Source organism: Suillus subalutaceus (genome assembly GCF_016647625.1).
Source record: "Suillus subalutaceus strain FC151 chromosome Unknown DFJ58scaffold_379, whole genome shotgun sequence".
NCBI classification, from domain to species: domain Eukaryota; kingdom Fungi; phylum Basidiomycota; class Agaricomycetes; order Boletales; family Suillaceae; genus Suillus; species Suillus subalutaceus.
In genome coordinates this window covers 1-19,603 of record NW_024540628.1, presented here as the reverse complement: position 1 = coordinate 19,603, position 19,603 = coordinate 1, and the positions used below count along the sequence as shown (strand labels likewise).

Genomic DNA, 19,603 nt, shown 5'->3' with positions numbered 1-19,603 from the left:
GAAGCCGCGGAAACAGAGCGCTGGGGAGGAATGTTCTGTATTGCCAAACACATCAGAGACAGGCCCGTGTTGTTTGCAAGTGAGTTTGCATGAATTTCACTCCTAATCATTTGATAACTTGAGAAAGACACAGCTAATTCAATCGCTAATGACAAGAGCTTGAATATATTCTACAGTGAAAGTGTCAAACTCGCTCAGGATCTCATCACCGAAGCTTTATCCCTACTGGATCGTCCATTTGAATCCGGCGGAGGACAGCTATTTAGGTACCTGATCCGTGCAGCGTTTGTGTAATAAATATTGTATGGACTAAGCAGTTGCCACATGTCAATTACAACTTTCCGAAATATATGAGGCTGCTCGGTGTGTGAGTAGACGTAAGTGATAGCCTACGAAGTGTCACAGACCTGCTGACTAGAAAGTTCACAAATACAATATCCCTTTTCGTTACATCAAGCACGATGTTGCCGTCTGACAACGCCTGTTTGATAATCAATATGCTACCGCTCTGAGTCACACTTGTGCGACTTCCAAACAAGCCGGCCATGCGCTGAAGGGCATGATTTTGAAAGATCCCCGCTCTTGGACTTTCCACGAAGATGGTGTACAGTCCATCCAGCGGCACATTCGAATACGGCATCATAGTAAAAGTTCGTCGGAGATGACGGCGGGTGACAGTACAGTCTTCCATTTCGCATTGCTTGATCCAGTAGTCGACATACAAGTCATCCAGTGTAGGAGGTCCTTTCACACTGTCATTCACTGGAACCGGCACGACAAACGGTCTATAACATGCTGATCCATAGAACAACCCTTGACATATCTGACTGAAATGCTAAGAACAATAATGAGAAGGCTAGGACGTTAAACAACAAGATGCTCACTGGTTTGTGACATTTTATGTCTTTGGGTATGAACTTGACATCTGCTCCTATGTTATCATCAGTATGGGCTTCGGATTAGCTTGGAGACACTCACGATTTGACGCGCCACAGCTCACAACATTCAAGCACATAACTTGAGAATTGAAACGACACGCACTGTTGTCACAGTGCGTGTTCAATCACCATTCGACATCAATGTGGTGGAAAATTTCAGTGACTGAATTGTCGATATTCCAGTCCACAGATAATCGGAAACGCTTATCTTCAATGTGATGCCATAAAATGGGACAACAATTACCGCAAGGATATCCTAGAAAACTTGTATCCTTTTCAATTCGAATATCTTCTTCTCCACAGCCTAATTTGCCATTTGTCAGTACTAAATGGCCAGTATGTGTCTGAATAGCGATCTCCTGACGATGCCATTGCAGATAAAACAATGTAAGTCCTCCCATAGTCATGAATATCATGTCAGCAGTGCATGGAGCACTAAGGATGACGTGGAGGATACTTGCACATCACCTGGGGCAAGCAACAGATATGGTACGATGTCCTAAAGCATATTGCCGGTAATGGCGAATGACTGAGCCGAACGCGGGATGGGGTACACGTGATATGATTGGATAGCCCAATTGTTCAATGATGAATTCATTGATAGGCATAAATCCTGCGTAAGGGACTACAATATTGAGATCCTGTTTTGGGGGAAGAGTACTTCCAATCAACATTGAACGCGCGACAGACCCAGTAATGACGCCGTGTGATATGCGTAGTGCTTGAATGAAAGACATGTATCTGGGTCCTGTGAAAGGAACCAATATGCATATAATACATCGCTCAATCACTTGGAGGGTGATTTGTCGCATCATGCGCGATGTGCGACCGACAGATATCACGTCTACTATGTCCAGTTCCTCGACTATGATTGTAGCAATGTCTTCATGCGTGGGAGCTATCTGCTTGTTAGTCCATATATCATGTACAGATAACACGCTTACACTGCATGGATTGTACACTGTTCAAATAGACTGGACGTGAAGTTGCTCATAGCAGAGAATCACGTGCGAGAACAGTGATTTATGACATAGATGCCCCTAAAACACCTGAAAACACATTTCGACAACACCATGACGGAGCCTAGCGTCTTTGAATTGCTGAAAACTTCGAGCAAAGAGAGTGCCTTTATATTCAGTAGGTATTTCTGCACTTGACAACAAGACAATACATTCACCAATCCATATCAGTGGAGCATCAGTCTCGAGGGAACATTCACGTCCACATTGTGTCAAACGAGCTGATGAATGCTGAATTGGAGGCCAGAGGTGATCAGATGATATACACACAATCACCTTCAATCATAGCAACAAACACCTTGTACAATAATCCTTCAGAATTTGACTGTGCGTGTATTAGATGTTGCATGGAAATTCAGAAGCTAAAATTGAGCCAGATACTGTGAGACGTATTGCAACCGATCCCGAGACCTCTGTGATATACGCAGAATTGCTTGGATTGGCCAAGGACTTAATAAAGGCGGCTGCAACAGTCAGAAAAAGGGATGGATTATGAGGGCCGCAGTAAGGGCAATGAACGACAGAGATAAGTGTTTGAAAGAACAGACAGGCATGTACATGTACGAGTAAAACGGCGTTGAATTTGAGGGTTTGGGTTCAATACATCTCTGCTTGACCAAAGACTGAGTACAACTTGAAGACGCAGTATTGAATGTATTACCGTAGTCCACGATTCCAAAGCCACATTTGTCTGTTTGACCACGTTTGTGTGTTTGGTTTTGTTGAAGATTCGTACTGATACGACGTTTTAATCAGTGTGTCAAACACGATCAAAAGCTGTTACGACCAAACTGAAGACAACATCGAACAAGCTGAAGACCAACCTAATAAATTGCTTCAAAAAAAGCCTTATCGATTGAATGTATTGCGTATGTCTTTTTGGGTTGGTTGAAGCAGCGCGAAAGAGCGAGGAACAATAAGCGTACACATGTACAAATATCCTTGAGAAAATGCAATCGGAGCAAGGTCATCAGTTCGCACGGCGAACCCCTAGTTCAGAATGAAGGCAGCAATTGATTCACCTTGCTGTAGCCGGGCACTCAACATTACGCCGGACCCGTTACTTAAGTAATACCATGACGTGTCCTCGAAGTTTTTGCCACCTTTCTCACTGCATATGTACTCCTAGCTAAGAGCCCTCTATAACTGGGTACATTTATCAAGTGATAACGTCTCGAGCTCCCTAATCCCTCGGCGCTTGATCCGCTCTTCCTTCCAACGCCAACTCGATATGCTCTGAATCGTCTCAGGGCATCACAGAGTATCACGATGAACTAGTACCTCTGCAGGCCATGTCGTGTTTGCCCATATACAACACCAGCTAATCTGATTCGTTATCGACGCAAGTACTTATTTCGACGTATCTTTATCCTTCTAGGCTCTGCTAAATACTTTTTTACCCCTCCCTGTGCAGGCCGAACTTGTGACTTGGGCAAACACTACTAAGGGTTCGTCAGTGACAGTACTTCCAACTTATATTGGGATACGGCCGCGTATATCATCATGCGTTTATCGGAGCTACAGTGTCATCGCCTGCGAGGGTCTTGGGAACCAATGATTGGTTCTAGAGCTCCTTGCAGTTGGCAACGTGGCATCGCTGCTGTCCAAACTCGCACTTTAAACTTTGCTTTTCCTTATGCAGTGCACCTGGTATGTGCTGCTGCTCGTGCTCATTCCTTGGGGCAATGCCTGATATCAGGCGTTCATCAGAGTCGCAGCGTCATCACCGGCTAGTCGAAGTTATCATTGCGGTTGGTGTCGCTGCGTTTCGAGAAGATCACAGAGATGCATTTCACTCCATGTTCGTACCTCGTTAGATGACAAAATGTACGTACTGATCATGTATCCTTGACAGTTCTACGCCGTGTTTTTCACCTCTCCCGGTGCAGTAGACATGCACCGCCCCCGATAAGCGTCACTTGGGACTCGTCGCAGATCTATGCGATCCCCCCATATTGGGCACAACCTGGATAGTAACACCTTTGGACTGCACCCGATATCGGGCGTTCATCGAAGTCGCGGCGCCACCACCTGTAACTATCACTACGCTTCGAGCAGATCACAGAGATACTCTTCACTCTAGGTTCTTGCCTTACCTTGGTTGAGTAACAATACACGCACTAACCGCGTATCCTTCACAGTTCTGCGTTCCTAATCTTTCACCCCTCCTGGCGCAGGAGAAAAACACCATTGGTATGGCCAAAATAAGCATGATCAGTCTACTAAGGACTCGTTGCAGACCTTCGCGGTACTCCCGATATCGGATCCTCCCAATGCTGCTGCCTTTGGCAGTCTGATATCGGGCATTCATCGGAATCTCACTATCACCACCTGCAATAATCCCTAGGAATTCATTAAGGGATCGTCGCTGTTGGTGACGCTGTAGCTCGAGCGGATCGTAGAGACATTCTTCCGAGCCTCACTCTCTCGGTTCGTACCTTTGCTTATTTAAATGATCGTTTGATGTTCTCCCAGAATACTTCAATATTCTTTTCGATAGTGTCTGAAATCGGACATCACCTACCAGGGTCTTCATGCGAAACACAAGGAGATCCTCGCAGCATTTTGAACAGTTTGCAGAGTTGCTCTTCACCGGCACTCTACAGGTCTGTACCCTGGCTTGGTCATTCGGACGCTGTTAAGGACTCCTATGCAGGGCATGGTTGACTTAGTACCAGCATATGATGTGCTGTGACTAGGACTGGCCTATCACAGCTGTCACATCCTGGTACTAAGTACGACACTGAAAACATGTTGTCCCTCCTCTCTTTGTTTTCACTTGCCTGATGAAGCAAGTGTAAGTAGGACTTTAGTTGTTGCATAATTGATACGGTTCGTGCACTTCTTCCTAATTCTGCTCTCAACCACAAGTTGACTTCCATCCACACCAGAAGCACGATGATCTATCATTAACATCGACAGGACCGGCTGACGCCTGCTAACCCTGTCTTCTTTTCTCTTGTCCACGGCTACTCGACTCCAGATTGCTTATTCATCCTTGCAGCGTGATAACCATCAGCGAATACAGCCATTCAGGATTTACGCTCAAGGGTCCAGTAGTCATGCTACAAATCTCGAGGTCTCGTTTTTCTGTGGTCGCCGCTTCGTCGTGACAGAACGCAGCGACGCCATTGAAGAACGTGTTCTCTTTTGCGGATTCAATGACATGCGCGGTGTATTTGAACGTCCCAATACTTCTGAGGCCAAATTGTGCAACCTGTTCTAGTATTGAAGGTGCGCGCACGCAGTCTTCGATATGAGTACAGATCGTGACAGACACGGCATGCTGGAGAAGCTTGCTCAACTTTCACATTCGCATGAAGCCTGGTTAGATTTCAACTACGTCACTGTTCAATAACAATTTCCTTTTTTGTACTTAGGCGACATACCCGCGTACCGTCCCGCCTCCTTCGAATTTCCACATTTTGATCTGCAACACCGAGGTAGGTATCCCCGCTGTACCCGCCGGCGTTCTTTCACGATAATTTACCCTCTAGACCATCGATATAACTCAACAAGACCTCAAATCATGTCCAGTGGAGATCAAGACACCTTCATCACTATTTCAGCTCGCTCGTACGATTCGGGCAGGGACTTCTTAAAAGCCCTACTGGAAGGTGATATCTACGCACCTTACGGGAGAATCGAAAGTCAGCCACTAGACCTTCCCGACGACTGGAAGCTTCCATCCCAGCCCTTCACTCGGTTTTGTGTCGCCTCAATTTTGCTTAATCATTATCGGAAGGCCTGATCTCGAGGAATTGTGGCGGGATGTGAGCCAAAGGAATGGCGTGAATATGCGTGTCGTACGCTTAAAGAATCCGGGTGCTCATACATTCACTGTGAGTTCATTGTTAATCCCTATTCTGTCTAGCAAGACTGACGCCTCCACTTTTTACGTAGATGCTCCTCATCCTCCTCGTGTGTGGAGCATGCATGTTGATACTAGACCATAGTTTCGAAATCGCGGACCGTTCATCCAAAGAAAACTACGAAGCGCTGTCGAACCTATCGGCATCTTTGCTGGCTGAATATGCAGTGTGTCAATCGTTATCTCGCCTGAGGAGCGAGTGGATGGCATTTCAACAGTTTGCGACATTCCGGGTAGGGAATTTGGTAAAGTGTAGTGAGCTTTCGTTGACCCCAGAACTAGAAACCGGGCATGGTGGAGGTCTTGGTTTGTCTCGCTTTCACTCGCATAGCAGAGGCTTCACTCGCTTTATCTTTGGCGTCTTTGGCGACGTGTACGCGTTCCTCTTCTGTTTACACAAAGGTTACGCACTGGCCTATTGGATGTCTTATCCAGGTGGTTTTGTATTTTTTATAGGGGCGGACTACTGGATGTCTTTTGTGGGGTCTTGCACATTTGGCCTTCTCTTGGATGCTGTCTTGAAGAGGAAAGTGCAGTCAGTGACCTCGCGGGTGTATTGACTTTATTTCTGTGGTTTGGCGTCGCCTTGGGTTACTTACAAACAAATTGTGACAGCCATTAGTCTGGTGTCTTTTGGTGGCGCCGCAGGTGTAGATTTCAAATTTCGCCATGTAAACTGTTGCATCACTATATACGTATCGTTTTCTGCGTGCATTAACACAGGGCTTCTTCGAGAAGTGAAAGCACTTAATCGCGCGCATTAAAAATACAGAAGGATTCCACACAGCGATGTTTCCTCCCGCTGAAGTAATGATTATCCGTTTATCTGAGAGGACTCTTGATTTGATCGACTCAACACTCATGAGCATAGTGAATGGAAAGGTAGGGGAAGGGGGGGCAGGAAGTCCACATCCACACAAATCGCAGCGTGGATTCACGAACATGATGTCCCTTCTATGTTATTCTGATCAATGGAGTAACGGTAGTGGCGAGCCACATACACTACGACTTTGAAGGTGCAAGAACGAGCGTCGAGAACTTGAAATGCCAAGCGATATTGTTATATGCATGTAAGTAGTGTCAAAATATAAATGATGCGTTAGAGATCCCCAATCTTCAATGACAATTCAGCTACATTATTTCTAGCGTCCTGACGCGAAATACCAAGGTCCGCTTCACCGACGAGAAAAGTGGCTCGTAATTAAGTAGAGCGTATACAAGAGATGTCAAGAACTGACCAGGATTGACTTCAACATAGTCACGGTGCTCAGAAGTCCAGAAGTTCAGAAGTTCAGAATGAAGGCAGCAAAACAGTACCCGGGCACTCAATATTATGCCGGACCCGTGACGTGTCCTAAGTCCTTCGAGCGAATTTTTTACCACCTTTCTCACTATATACATAATCATATGCACTCCTAGCTAAGAGCCCTCTATAACTAGGTACATTTATCAAGTGATAACATCTCGAGCTTCCTACTAATCCCTTGGTGCTTGATCTGCTCTTCCTCCCAACGCCAACTCGATATGTTCGTTTCAGGGCATTACAAAGTATCATGATGAACTAGTAGTACCTCTGAAGGCCATGTCGCATTTGCCCATATACAACACCGGCTGATCTGATTCGTTATCCACGCAAGTATTTATTTCGACGTATCTTTATCCTTCTCGGCTCTGCTCAATACTTTTTTACCCCTCCCAGTGCAGGACACACTTGTGACTTGGGCAAACACCACTGGCAAGGGTACGTCGTCAGTACTTCCAACTTATATTGGGATATGGCCGCGTATATTATCACGCGTTTATCGGAGCTACGGCGTCATCGCCTGCACGGACCTTTGAAATAAATGTTTGGTTCTAGAGCTCCTGCAGTTGGCAAGGTGCCGTCGCTGCTGTCCAAACTTGCACTTTAAACATTTCCTCTTCCTTATGAGGTGCATCTGGTATCAGGCGTTCATCAGAGTCGCAGCGTCATCACGAGATACTCTTCCAAGCCTCACTCTCTCGGTTCGTACCTTTGCTTATTTAAATGATCGTTTGAGCACCGGTGATGTTCCTCCAGAATACTTCAATATTCCTTTCAATAGTGTCTGAAATCGGAGTCGGAGCGTCATCACCCACCGGGGTCTTTGTGCGAAACACAAAAAATACTTGCAGGGGCGGTGCTGCATTTTGAACAGCTTGCAGAGTTGCTTTTCACCAGCGATCTACAGGTTTGTACCCTGGCTCGGTCGTTCGGACGCTGTTAAGGAACCCTATGCAGGACATGGTTAACTTAGTACCTGGATATGAGGAGTTGTGATAAGGCACAGTGCCTGCGACAGTTCTCCATATACTAGTACTAAGCACAACCCTAAAAACATGTTGTCCCTTCTCTCTTTGTTTTCACTTGCCTGATGAAGCAAGGGTAAGTAGGACCTTATTTGTTGCATAATTGATACGGTTCGTACGCTCCTTCCTAGTTCTACTCTGAACCACAAGTTGACTTCCACCCACAGCAGAACCACGATGATCTACCATTAAATGACAGGACCGGGTGACGTCTGCTAACGTTCGTCTTCTTTTCTCTTGTCCACCGCTACTCGACTCCAGATTGCTCATTCATCCCTGCAGCGTGATACCCATCAGCGAATACAGCCAGTTAGAATTCACGCTCAAGGATCCAGCAGTCATCTTGAGGCCTCGTTTTTCTGTGGTCGCCGCTTCGTCGTGACAGAACGCAGCGACGCCATTGAAGAACGTGTTCTCTTTTGCAGATACAATGCCATGCGCGCTGTATTCAGACGTCCCAACACTTCTGAGGTCCAACTTGTGCAAACTCCTAGTATTGGAGGTGAAGGTCGTCACGCACGCAGTCTTCGATATGTGTACAGGTCTTGTCAGACACGGCAGCATGTGCTGGAGAAGCTTGGTTAGATTTCGACTGCGTCACTCTTCGACGGTAACTTCCTTTTTTGGACTTGGGTGATATACTCGCGTACCGTCCCTCCTTCGAATTTCCACACTTTGATCTGCAACACCAAGGTAGGTATCCTCGCTGTGCCCGCCGACATCCTTTCACCCTCTAGACCGTCTATATAGCTCAACAAGACCTCAAATCATGTCCAATAGAGATCAAGATGCCTTCATCACCATTTCAGCTTGCTCGTGCAATTCGGGCGGGGACATCTCAGAAGACCAAATGGAAGCTGGTGCCTGCGCACCTCACGGAAAGATCCAAAGTCAGCCACTAGACCTTCCTGACGACTGGAAACTGCCATCCCAGCCCTTCGCTCGGTTTTGTTCCACTCAACTTTACTTAATCACTCTCGGAAAGCCTGATCTCGAGGAATTGTGGCGGGATGTGAGCCAACGGAATGGCGTGAATAAGCGTGTCATATGTTCAGGTCCTGATTTATTCATTGTGAGTTCATTGTTAATCCCCATTCTGTCTAGCAAGACTGACGCCTCCACTTTTTACGTAGATGTTCCTCATCGCCCTCGTGGGTGGAGTATGCATGTCGATACTGCGACGTAGTATCGACATCGCGGACCATTCATCCAGAGAAAACTACGAAGCCCTGATGAATCTCTCGGCATCTTTCCTCCTTGTTTATGTGCTGTGCCAATGGTTATCCCGCATGTACGGCTATTGTATAGCATTTCGACAGTCTGCGATATTCCGGGTAGGGAATTTAGTAAACCGTAGTGAGTTTTCGTTGACCCCAGAACTAGAACCCGGGCAAGATGAAGGTCTTGATTTGTCTCGCTCTCTCTCGCACGGCAGAGTTTTCACTCGCTTTATCTTTGGGATTTCTGGCGAAGGGTACGCGTTCCTCTTCGGTTTACACGAGGGTTACGCACTGACCTATTGGATATCTTATCCAGGTGGTTTTATATTGTTTACAGGGGTGGACTACTGGATGTCTTTTGCGGAGGCTTGTACATTCGGCCTTCTTTTGGACGCTGTCTTGAAGAGGAATGTGCAGACAGTGATCTGGCGCGGTGTATTGGCTTTCTTTCTGTGGTTTGGCGTCGCCTTGGGTTACTTACAAACAAATTGTGAAAGCCATTAGTCTGTCTTTTGGTGGCGCCGCAAGTGTATATTTCCATTTTCCCCATGTAACTGTCGCATCACTATATATGTATCCTTTCTGCGTGCATTAACACAGGGCTTCTTCGCATCTGAGACATCTAAACGCAGTGAAGCCACCTTCCTACTTGAGCGTAATCAAATATTTCCCAGTGGAATGTAAACCTGCCCCAATACAGAGCCACTCGTGTGATATCGAGAAGTGGAAGCACTTCATCGTGCGCATTAAAAATACAAAAGGATTCCATATAGCGATGTTTCCTGTCACTGAAGTAATGACTATCCGTTATCTGACAGGGCTCTTGATTTCGTCGATTCAACACTCATGAGGTTAGTGGATGGAAAGGTAGGGAAGGGGGGCAGGAAGTCCACACAAATTACAGCGTGGACTCACATACTGTAGAGAACATGAAGTTCCTACACTACGACTTCGAAGGTGCAAGAACAAGCGTCGAGAACTTGAAATGCCAAGCGATATTGTTCTATGCATGTAAGTAGTGTCGAAATATAGATGACGCGTGAGAGGTCCCCAATCTTCGATAACAATGCAGCTACATTATTTCTAGCCTCCTGACGCCCATCATGTCATGAACAGCAGTCATGAACCATGGTATAGACCAGCGCGAACATGGTCTTATCGTCTGCAAAGACTCGGACAGGCAGCCCGAGGTCATGACGAGAGTCCATGGGCGGACGAGTAGCAATGTCTGCTCTATGGGCCTTACCCGTCAGCATTGAAACAGTCTATCTTCTGTGTGGATCAACAAGTCTTGAAGTCCGTTTGCTTTGACATGATGGGTCAAACGTGTCTCTTGACCTTGTCCATGCCTTCGTCTAACTTCTGTGACAGGAAACGCGACGCGTGGCAGTTGAGTCTGAAGTTCGCAAAACGAGGAGCGCTGAGGTTGTCAAGGAGGGCATAAAGACTCGATGCTGACTCCACAGCAACAGGATGTCGCAGCGTGAAAACCAATGTCTGCATCTCGTCTTCGGATAGAGATGACAGCAGGCATGGAGGAGCTTTTGTATGAGGTAATGTCAGCTGGGAGACAGCTATTGAACTCGGATGATTTGATTTTCTCACCCAGTCCAGGGCAGTAATGTCGCCCGACCGAGCAATGATCTCCTGTAAGAGCCGACCGAGTGCAATTTGCTTCATCTCGCCGTAGACTACGGGTAGACTGACACCGAAGATACGAAACGAGTATGCAATGTCTTCCTGCGACGTCGCGACTCGCGTAGACGCTCATTGGAGTTTCTCTCGGGAGTTTCTGCCACGCACATGGCCTTACACGACTTATATTGGTAGAGTTGGCAGTAACATACAACAAACAACGGTATGTCAAATAATTGAAGGCTTACAAACAAATAATATAATTGACGATCATCAATGGGCTCCAGGTATTATTGCAGGTATAATTACATCTACGAGTGGGGTGATGTTAGTAGTGTCAAAAATTGCCAAGTGGAGCAGCTATGCTCACCAGCCATTGCCAGAATGCTTCCATCTTGTTTCTTGGTGGGGGTTCGTCGTATGAGTCCGCCACGATTTCAGCTAGATCGCTCGTGAAGTCCATGTCCTCTGCAGCAACGGGCTTGGTGCCATAGTAGAAGCGAGCGCCAACGTACAGGATCGGCCAGGTAATAAAAAGGATGTAGTTGGTGACGAAGGTTACAGTACTCCAATTTCCTTCGAGAAAGACGGTCCATCCGCTGAACTAGAGAGTATAGGAATAGTCAGTCTAAACAGTATCAGCGGATATGAAAAGTTAACATACAAAACAGATGGTGATCGTTGAAACGGTTGCCCACCACGCTGCGTATGGCTGGAGATTTGTGTAATAAGGGAGCGTCTTGCGGTCGATGCCTTGGACCTGCATGCCCTTGTAGAAGCGGAGATATGTCACCGAAATACCAAACCATGACATAAGGCCAGCGACGGCTGTCATGTTGGAAAACCAAACGAACACTGAACCCGCACTTGTTGACACAGCCATGAAGGCAAGAAGGGAAAAAGAGGAGCAGAAGAGGACAGCAACGTAAGGCAACCCGTTGCGTGTAGTTTTGAGGAAGAACTTCGGAGCATTTCTTGAGGCTGCAAGACCATCTACGAATTGCGTTAATTTCAATGAGTTGGCTGCCAGATAAGTATACGTACAAATCGCACGAGACGCAGTGTACAAGTCACTAGATGAGGCGGACCATGCCGAGGTCAACAAACAAGCATTGACAATCTGGTTCGAATAGCGATGAGAAATTTTGAGGTAAAAAAGGAAAGACATGTGCGGCCTACTGAAGGAAGATATTTAATTCCGGCCAATTCGATAGCGATGACGAATGGAGACCGGGCGGTGCTACTGGTCAATTTGAGTAATGGGTTGTTGGATGGTACAAGCAGACCAATGACGAGTGTGCCAGCGATGTAAAAAACCAATATACGGATATATACTCGACGGATGGCTTTGGGCAAGGTACGACGAGGATTCTTTGCTTCTCCAGCAGCAATCTAGGTGATATTAGTGATCAATAGATTAATAGGCCTAGAATACAACATACAGCAACAATCTCAGTTCCAATGAACGAGAAAGCGGCCTGCGTCAAAACAGCGCACCAGCCAAGGAATCGTCCTTTGGCACCTTCGATGCCATTATACTGAACGAATGGTCCGGGATTTTTCCAGTAGCGGAATCCAATACGGTCATGGGTTGGGCTACCTCCCAAATCGACGACTATACCGAGAATAATAAGACCGGTGATTGTGATGACCTTGATGGATCTGTAGTAATCTCAGAATACGAGATTGGGATATAGTACTCGGTACACACGCGAAGATGAATTCCGTCTCGCCGTAAGCGCCAGCACCGAGCATATTGATGGTGAGAACGACGACAAGACACATGGCAACCCATACTGAGTCATTGACAGTGTCATTCCAATAGTTTATCAATAATGCAGCAGCAGAAATTTCGGCTGGGACGATAACCAATGTCAGCGGACACGCTAAGAAGATGCATTAAACTTAAGTACTAGGTGCTAAAAAGTAAGAGGTCAGTAATTGCGAAAAAATGAACGAGGAAGAATGGAATGTACAGGTAATCATCCAGCTATAGCAGTAATTCCAACCCGTGGTAAAAGAGAATGCAGGGTCAACGAAGCGCTCGGCCAGTTTGATTTGACCACCAGGTATAGGCAGGAAAGCAATCTGCGGAAACGAAGATCAGGTATGTGATCTGCGCCTGGGACGTGCAGCAAGCATACCATTTCTCCCAAAGTGATCATGACGCAATAGACGATGGTGCCCATGAACATGTAGCCGAGCAACAGACCGACGGGGCCCCCATACATCAGAGAGTCTGCGGTTCCAACAAAAAGACCAGTGCCTATGACACCACCAATACTTGACAGAGGTGAGAATTCACCAGGAGAAAGAAGACAAGTCAACACACCTGATCATGGCGATGTGACGATTCTTGAGTTTACGTTGCAGGGGGGCCTGATTAGACTCTTCATCGTGGTCTGAGACATCAGAGAATTCGCCCTTGCCAGTGTGATAAGCAGTAGCATCTGTCTTTTCGGCACCCATTGTAGCAAGCACTCGCTCGTAGGAGGAAAGAGATAAGTCTTGAACTCAACCACGACCAATAGATATATGAGCATCTGGGGGGTTGTGGCAGTGACTTCCTTAAGTTGCAGACGTTGATAATTTCAAAGTTTCGCCACGTCTGATGCCTGATTAACGGATCGGAATTCGGCAGGTTAGGCCCGGGTATCGCATGGTTACAACGATGGCTTCATCGCCCCTCCTCCCTAAATCTGCTCAGGTAGACCTGAGAATTTTGCTGGAAGGGGTATGTCGTATACATAAAGGCGTCTACCCTTCCATACAGCTTCTATGATATTGTACAGCTGGCATCACATCTGAATGGAGTGATACAATTAACGACTATACTCATCAAAGAACCTTCGCCATTTTCAGGTACAACATCGTCTTCTGGTGCTGTTTATACAATGAGTCTATAGCATTTCAACATAGAGAGAGCCTACCGGTCGACTTCCTTAATTGCACGTATGTTATCACCGCCAGTAGTCCGGTTCAGTCCGGTTCTCTGGCAAAATTTCCGAACGCCAAACCGAACCGCAAGTTCAGGTTGGTCGAACTCTGGACTGAACGCGTTCGAGAGGTCAGTTTTGCATTCGAACAAAGTTCGACCACCAAAACTATAGGTTTGGTACCCAGCAAGAACCCGTACTTGCTCTGACACTTTTTTGGCGGGTATCTCAAGCCTGAGTAGCAATTAATAGAAAAGCGAACGAATACGTACAAACGTCAACGAGTGTGAACATTAACATCAAATAGGACCAACATTGCCAAGAACAAGTGGCGACCAGCACGGGCAAGTACAAATATAGTCGCAGACAAATGCAGATGCAGTGGGGGTATGTGCTGACGTGCACAGATAAGCGGGCGCAGAGACTAGCTAGTTGAAGACAAGTTGAAGTGCCATTGCAACATGCTGACGTGGCGGGCGTTGATGTAAGTGCTGTGTACTGAGTAAAAATTACACATACGACAGCATGTACAAACGAGCAATTGCGACAAGCGCAGACAATGTTTTGAACATAGTATGTCGAGAAACAAGTGTTGTAGATACATAAATCATATTTACTAAATCGGGGCATCGTGAAAATGCTGCGCCACTGCTGCGGCAACTGCCGCGACCACTGCTGCGCTGCTCCCAAATAGTTACTAAGTGAGTGCGCAATGCGCATCATGATTCATTACAGATTACACTTACTGCTAGTCACTGGAACCTCCCAATCCTTGTCCTCCAAACGAACCATGGAGTCGAGCGTGCGCCCACTCCTTATTATTATAATCACGCTAACAAAGTCACGGTCAGACGGTATCATCACAAGTACTTCTGGTCTGCAAGTCAGGTCTCCCATATATCGTTTCAACGACTATCTTCCTTGTCGCCAAACAATCTTTCATATTGCATTGTAGTCTAATTCCTGCGTATACAATGCTATTTTTCTTTCTTCTAAGCGAGTGACTGCGCAGTCGCGGGCATTATCTCAAGACGTCCGTGACAAATCAGTGCATAATCATATGTCAGTCAAATGTCAATAGCCAATATTCAATTCCAAATGAGGTCGATTTTCACCGTTATCGATGGCTTGAGCATTGAATCTGCATCGTCTCGTGTCACTCAGTGTTTCCCTCATCCTCAACTTGAAAGATTATGAACTAGTACTAGAGTCAACTATTGGTAGGATACGTCGTCATCAATTTTAATATACCGTCAAGCTCACTACCCCCTTCAGCTCGTGATCTGCCCAGGCTCAGTGGTGCACATGCCAATCGACATCAGTAAACCCCAATTTTCTCCACAGACATCGACATTTCCCACAGTTTCCCACAGCGCCCCACAGCGGCACAGAGCTCACAGTAAATTTCTCCACAGACATCAACATTTTCGACAGTAACCCACAGCGGGACAGAGCTCACAGTAAATTTCTCCCAGCATCGACATTTTTTGATAGTTCCCCACAGTAACCTACAGAGGGACAGAGCTCACAGGATGTACAGCTGCTACAGTGTTTGTCAGTAAATACTACCATTTCTCGAGCGCTACTACTACTATATAGTTCGGGCTATAATTAGAATACATTTTGAAGCACAATTTGAAGCACACTGGCATCTGCCAAGGTCAAGACAAAACAAAATCTCATGTCCGAATCATATTTTACTACTACTAGATACTAGTACTGCCAAATACAAGGTTTCTATTTGATACAACTCAAAAGAAGGTACTTGTCATTAGTCCAACTGGATGGTGACCTGATGGCAGGATGTGAATGAGTCTATAATACGAAGGTGTTAGTTGGTAGTACTATAAATGATAGGTGTACTTACTGTGAAGATTGTGTGGCACTGGGTGGTGAGAAAGACCGTATTTTCTTGAATGTGACGTGCATATGACCTAGTCCTACATCCGCCTTGTCAAGCTTCCGCTTAGAAATGGCGGACTTGTATTTCAAAAGATTCGTCATGACCTTGTATTCTCGGGACGACGCAATCGGCAAGTGTTTTCTCTGCATTGAATATATCCCGTCGGGCCCTTGCGAGGTCCATGATGAGGTTAGCTTCAAGTTCATCAACATCGTTGATGGTCTGTGGGCACGTGAATCAAATATTGCCTAGTAAGATATCAGTCACTTACCATCGAGCCAATAGCATCGACTACATCGTACAAATCTGCGATACCACTGCCAGAGTCACCCAGAACATGGCTGGCTTGCCACTTATTGGTATGTCGAGGGCGCATACGTGACGCTGATGGTACATCACTAGAGATATTTAAATGGATTGGTGCGTGGCTCGACTCGGACATGAGGGTTAGAAAAACTAAGATGTTCGGATTCCGGAATCAATATCATTACAGTTCAACTTCTCAGAATTCTCACGTGCACGCTATTATGTCGTCATTCCAGTGTCCTTTGTGCGGCAAGGGCGGTTTCAAGAACGACGTCGCTGTTGCTCGTCACATGAGCCAACCTCGCTCTGGGTGCAGTATGTGGCTGCAGGATTTGATATGCTTGCGCTCCGAGTCTGATTCCTGTATGGACTCGGATGACGAACCGAATATTTCCATGGATATGGACGATGCCAGTGAAACCGAATATGCCCGACATCGAGTCTGGTGGTTTGGGGGATTGGGATGAGATGTCTCGAGGGAGTACTAGTGGTAGTGAGAGCCAGGAAATGCCAACTCACAACTTGGAAGTTATTGACTCGTATCCTGACTGTGCTCAATCATATGGCAAGGGCTACACGTTCCTCGATCTATTCAATTCTGACAATAACAGCAAACACCGTGCAACGAATCCGTATTACCCATTCAGCGGCCAGAAAGACTGGGAAGTTGGGTCATGGCTCCTTTGCTCAGGATTGAGCATGGGGGAAGATAGACAATTTTCTTTCGCTCGAGATGGTGAGTAACAAATTCTTTGATAATATTTACATTTTTCTTAAGTGGTTCAGATAAAGACCCTTCCATTGTCGTTCCGTTCTGCCAAGGAACTCCGTAGTAGAGCGGAAATGTTGCCCAGCGGTCCGCGCTGGATGTCTCAGGTCATACCTACAAGATATCCTATGAAATAGCCCGTTGTGTTGTATTGGCGCGATCCTTTGGATTGTATTTCAAGCCTTCTCAACCATCCTGCCTTTCATGATCAGCTCGACTTTACGCCTCGCAGGGTGTACACCACTGCACAGAGGTTGTGTCGCGTGTATTCGGAATGGATGACTGGTGATGACGCATGGAATATGCAGGTACGCATAGTTTCATTTGTGCGAGTCGTACTTATCAGTTTTCGGACAGTCAGCCCTACCAAGAGGTGCAACACTCCTTGGGACCATATTATCGTCTGACAAGACAATATATCGACCATGACGGGCGACAGAGTTGCACATCCCCTTCTCGTTAGCCTTGCTAATATTTGCATGTCCACCCGACTAAAATCATCCTCGAATGCCTTTGTCCTTACTGCTCTACTCCCTGTCCCGAAATTCAACTACAAGAAAGAAACGCATGAGAGGTGTTACTTGAGGATCGCCTCATTCATGAGTGCTTGGATATAGTTCTATGTCCACTTAAGGTAGCCGCCCCGCGAAGGGGTCATGCTGTCAGATCCTGTCAGACACAGTTGCTACTGTTTTACACCACTCACGAGCTATATTGTCGACACCCCGGAGGCCATGATGCTGGCTGCCGTTGGCGGGAAAACCTCTCCGGTCACTATGGCCATGTACAAACAATTTGGAGACCCTTTCCGTCATGAACCTCGTACACGAGCAAACTACACTCTCCCAGCTTGCCAGCGCACGGAGTAAAGTTGATCCCGATGACATTGAGGCATTTTTTCGTGAGGCACAGAAGTTTCGTCTGAATGGCGTCAACACAACCGTTCTGGCTGGATTGGCTCCTCAGTGATCCATCCCACTTTCTCACTCCCGAATTTCTTCACCTCATCCATCGCGAGTTCTACGACCCACGATGCAAAGTGGCTCATTTGCGCAGTTGGTGATACAGAGATCGATTTTTGGTTCTCTGTGTTGCAGGCCATCACTGGGTTCCGTCATTTCATGGCGGGATTTCAAAACTTAAACAGGTTACAGGACGCGCTCAACGCGACATCCAGCGCTCAATTGTCGCGGTCAGTGCAGACGCAGTACCTAGCACCATGATGACTGCCGTACGAGCTCTCATGGACTTTCGGTACCTTGTACAGTCACCCGTAATCAACGACACTCAACTCACCCGTATTTCCACGGCCCTTGAAGAATTTCACGCCAACAAAGATGCAATTATAGACGGAGGATTTCGTCGTGGTCAGCACGATGGAGTCATTGAGAACTGGTACATACCGAAGCTAGAACTCATGCAGTCCATAGTTCCGAGCATAAGGAACACTGGAGTTCCTCTGCAATGGACCGCCGACACCCACCGAGCATGCGCACATAACGGAAATCAAGGATCCTGCTCGCTCGAAACAATAACAAGAATTACGATCCCCAGATATGTTGCCACCTTGACCGTACCGATAAATGCCGCCGCTTTGACCTCGCTATGAGTCTGCTCAACAAATGACAGACTCGAAGTGGCAGGGTTCAGATGACGTTGGTGATGTCAACGACAATGTTGATCTCAATGCAGACAACGATCATGACGATGGCAATGTCGACACTGTTTATTTTGATGCAGACAATGATTATGATATCTCAGACCTTCTGGCGACGATCAAATACCCTGGGCATTCGCGTCCGACCACTAATTACTATGAAATTGCCAAGGTCCTTCAGCACAGGGAAGTGGGAACGGTCCCTGTGCCATTGCGCTCATTCGTTATCGAAACACACAGCGTTCCACCTCACCTATGACCCATCCATCAGAAATATATCTGTTGACGATGCTGCCATTAAGTTTGGCCTTCCTGACTTACGACCAGCCATTGCCGACTTTCTTCATCGTGAGGCTACTCACGGGAGGGATCATGTCCATACTATTGGGGGGGCTAGAAGAGCTGGACCCACCACTCCACTTCCCTTCGACAAACTACAAGTCTGGTTTAAGCTTCGGCTCCAGGACACTGATTTCCACGATATTAGCATCATACGGCCTGCACAGACCCTCAACTGCGCACCCCCTTCTGATCCCCGGACCTCTGGCCGGTATGATATGGCCACCATCAACAACGAGGCGAGATGTGTATGGCCCACAGATGGTCTTCACGGTATGTTATTCTTACATTGTACTGAATATTTACTTATTGTCAAGTCGAGGTCATACTATTGGTCAGATCAGGCTTCTCATGCGTCCTGTTGGAAAGAGTGGCACAAATTGGTCATGGAAGGACCGCTTTCTGGTATATGTACATCGCTTTGACATTGTTCCCCAAAGCTCCGGTACCAATGATCGTGAGCCAAGTACGCAGCTCCACTTGCTCAAACGAGCGAAGCATTCAAATGGTACTCAGGTGGGTGACATCATACCTGTAACAGCTCAGAGACTTGTCACCTCGTCCCTCGCTTCGGTGCAAGTGCGGACAACCGCCTCACCCCATATAATGCATGGAACATGCTTCGCAGTTTTTGGCTCAACAAGTATTGGGATAAGAATATATATTTTCCTCTTTCCATGTA

The 19,603-nt window shown here is 46.7% G+C and overlaps 6 protein-coding genes across 6 annotated transcripts; 4 read left to right on the top strand and 2 right to left on the bottom strand.

Moving 5' to 3' along the window:
* Positions 1-5,359: 5,359 nt before the first annotated feature.
* DFJ58DRAFT_826605 (uncharacterized protein) lies at positions 5,360-6,529 on the top strand. The gene is made up of 5 exons (XM_041392198.1): positions 5,360-5,400; positions 5,455-5,662; positions 5,703-5,799; positions 5,861-6,061; positions 6,111-6,529. The coding sequence occupies exons 2-5, from the start codon at positions 5,487-5,489 to the stop codon at positions 6,282-6,284; spliced, it is 648 nt and encodes a 215-aa protein (XP_041235047.1). The 5' UTR covers positions 5,360-5,400; positions 5,455-5,486; the 3' UTR covers positions 6,285-6,529.
* A 2,396-nt stretch (positions 6,530-8,925) lies between these two features.
* Positions 8,926-9,969, top strand: DFJ58DRAFT_750818 (uncharacterized protein; the record flags this gene model as incomplete). The annotated part of the gene is made up of 4 exons (XM_041387763.1): positions 8,926-9,228; positions 9,290-9,490; positions 9,540-9,630; positions 9,693-9,969. The coding sequence occupies 4 exons, from the start codon at positions 8,926-8,928 to the stop codon at positions 9,878-9,880; spliced, it is 783 nt and encodes a 260-aa protein (XP_041235046.1). The 3' UTR covers positions 9,881-9,969.
* A 1,227-nt stretch (positions 9,970-11,196) lies between these two features.
* Positions 11,197-12,895, bottom strand: DFJ58DRAFT_826601 (amino acid permease/ SLC12A domain-containing protein; the record flags this gene model as incomplete). Its single annotated transcript, XM_041392197.1, has 6 exons — positions 11,197-11,228; positions 11,295-11,615; positions 11,676-12,034; positions 12,178-12,403; positions 12,454-12,673; positions 12,723-12,895. Coding segments are annotated over 5 exons (1,245 nt in total), but the record flags the coding sequence as incomplete, so codon positions are not given.
* Positions 12,896-15,265: 2,370 nt separating this feature from the next.
* On the bottom strand, positions 15,266-16,292 carry DFJ58DRAFT_848932 (uncharacterized protein; the record flags this gene model as incomplete). The annotated part of the gene is made up of 5 exons (XM_041393692.1): positions 15,266-15,455; positions 15,740-15,762; positions 15,815-15,858; positions 15,955-16,072; positions 16,122-16,292. 5 exons carry the CDS (start codon positions 16,290-16,292, stop codon positions 15,266-15,268), a joined length of 546 nt encoding a protein of 181 aa, XP_041235044.1.
* Positions 16,293-16,582: 290 nt separating this feature from the next.
* Positions 16,583-17,214, top strand: DFJ58DRAFT_848931 (uncharacterized protein; the record flags this gene model as incomplete). Its single annotated transcript, XM_041393691.1, has 3 exons — positions 16,583-16,892; positions 16,935-17,012; positions 17,138-17,214. The coding sequence occupies 3 exons, from the start codon at positions 16,583-16,585 to the stop codon at positions 17,212-17,214; spliced, it is 465 nt and encodes a 154-aa protein (XP_041235043.1).
* Positions 17,215-18,547: 1,333 nt separating this feature from the next.
* On the top strand, positions 18,548-19,576 carry DFJ58DRAFT_848930 (uncharacterized protein; the record flags this gene model as incomplete). The annotated part of the gene is made up of 4 exons (XM_041393690.1): positions 18,548-18,754; positions 18,885-19,194; positions 19,244-19,437; positions 19,550-19,576. The coding sequence occupies 4 exons, from the start codon at positions 18,548-18,550 to the stop codon at positions 19,574-19,576; spliced, it is 738 nt and encodes a 245-aa protein (XP_041235042.1).
* Positions 19,577-19,603: the final 27 nt, after the last annotated feature.

Excerpts from the sequence above, each read along its gene's own strand:
- DFJ58DRAFT_826605 (XM_041392198.1), top strand. The coding sequence starts at position 5,487 with ATGTCCAGTGGAGATCAAGACACCTTCATCACTATTTCAGCTCGCTCG. Across the intron at positions 5,663-5,702 it reads CCATCCCAGCCCTTCACTCG|GCCTGATCTCGAGGAATTGT; the intron begins GTTTTGTGTCGC and ends CATTATCGGAAG. Across the intron at positions 6,062-6,110 it reads AACAGTTTGCGACATTCCGG|AAACCGGGCATGGTGGAGGT; the intron begins GTAGGGAATTTG and ends CCCCAGAACTAG.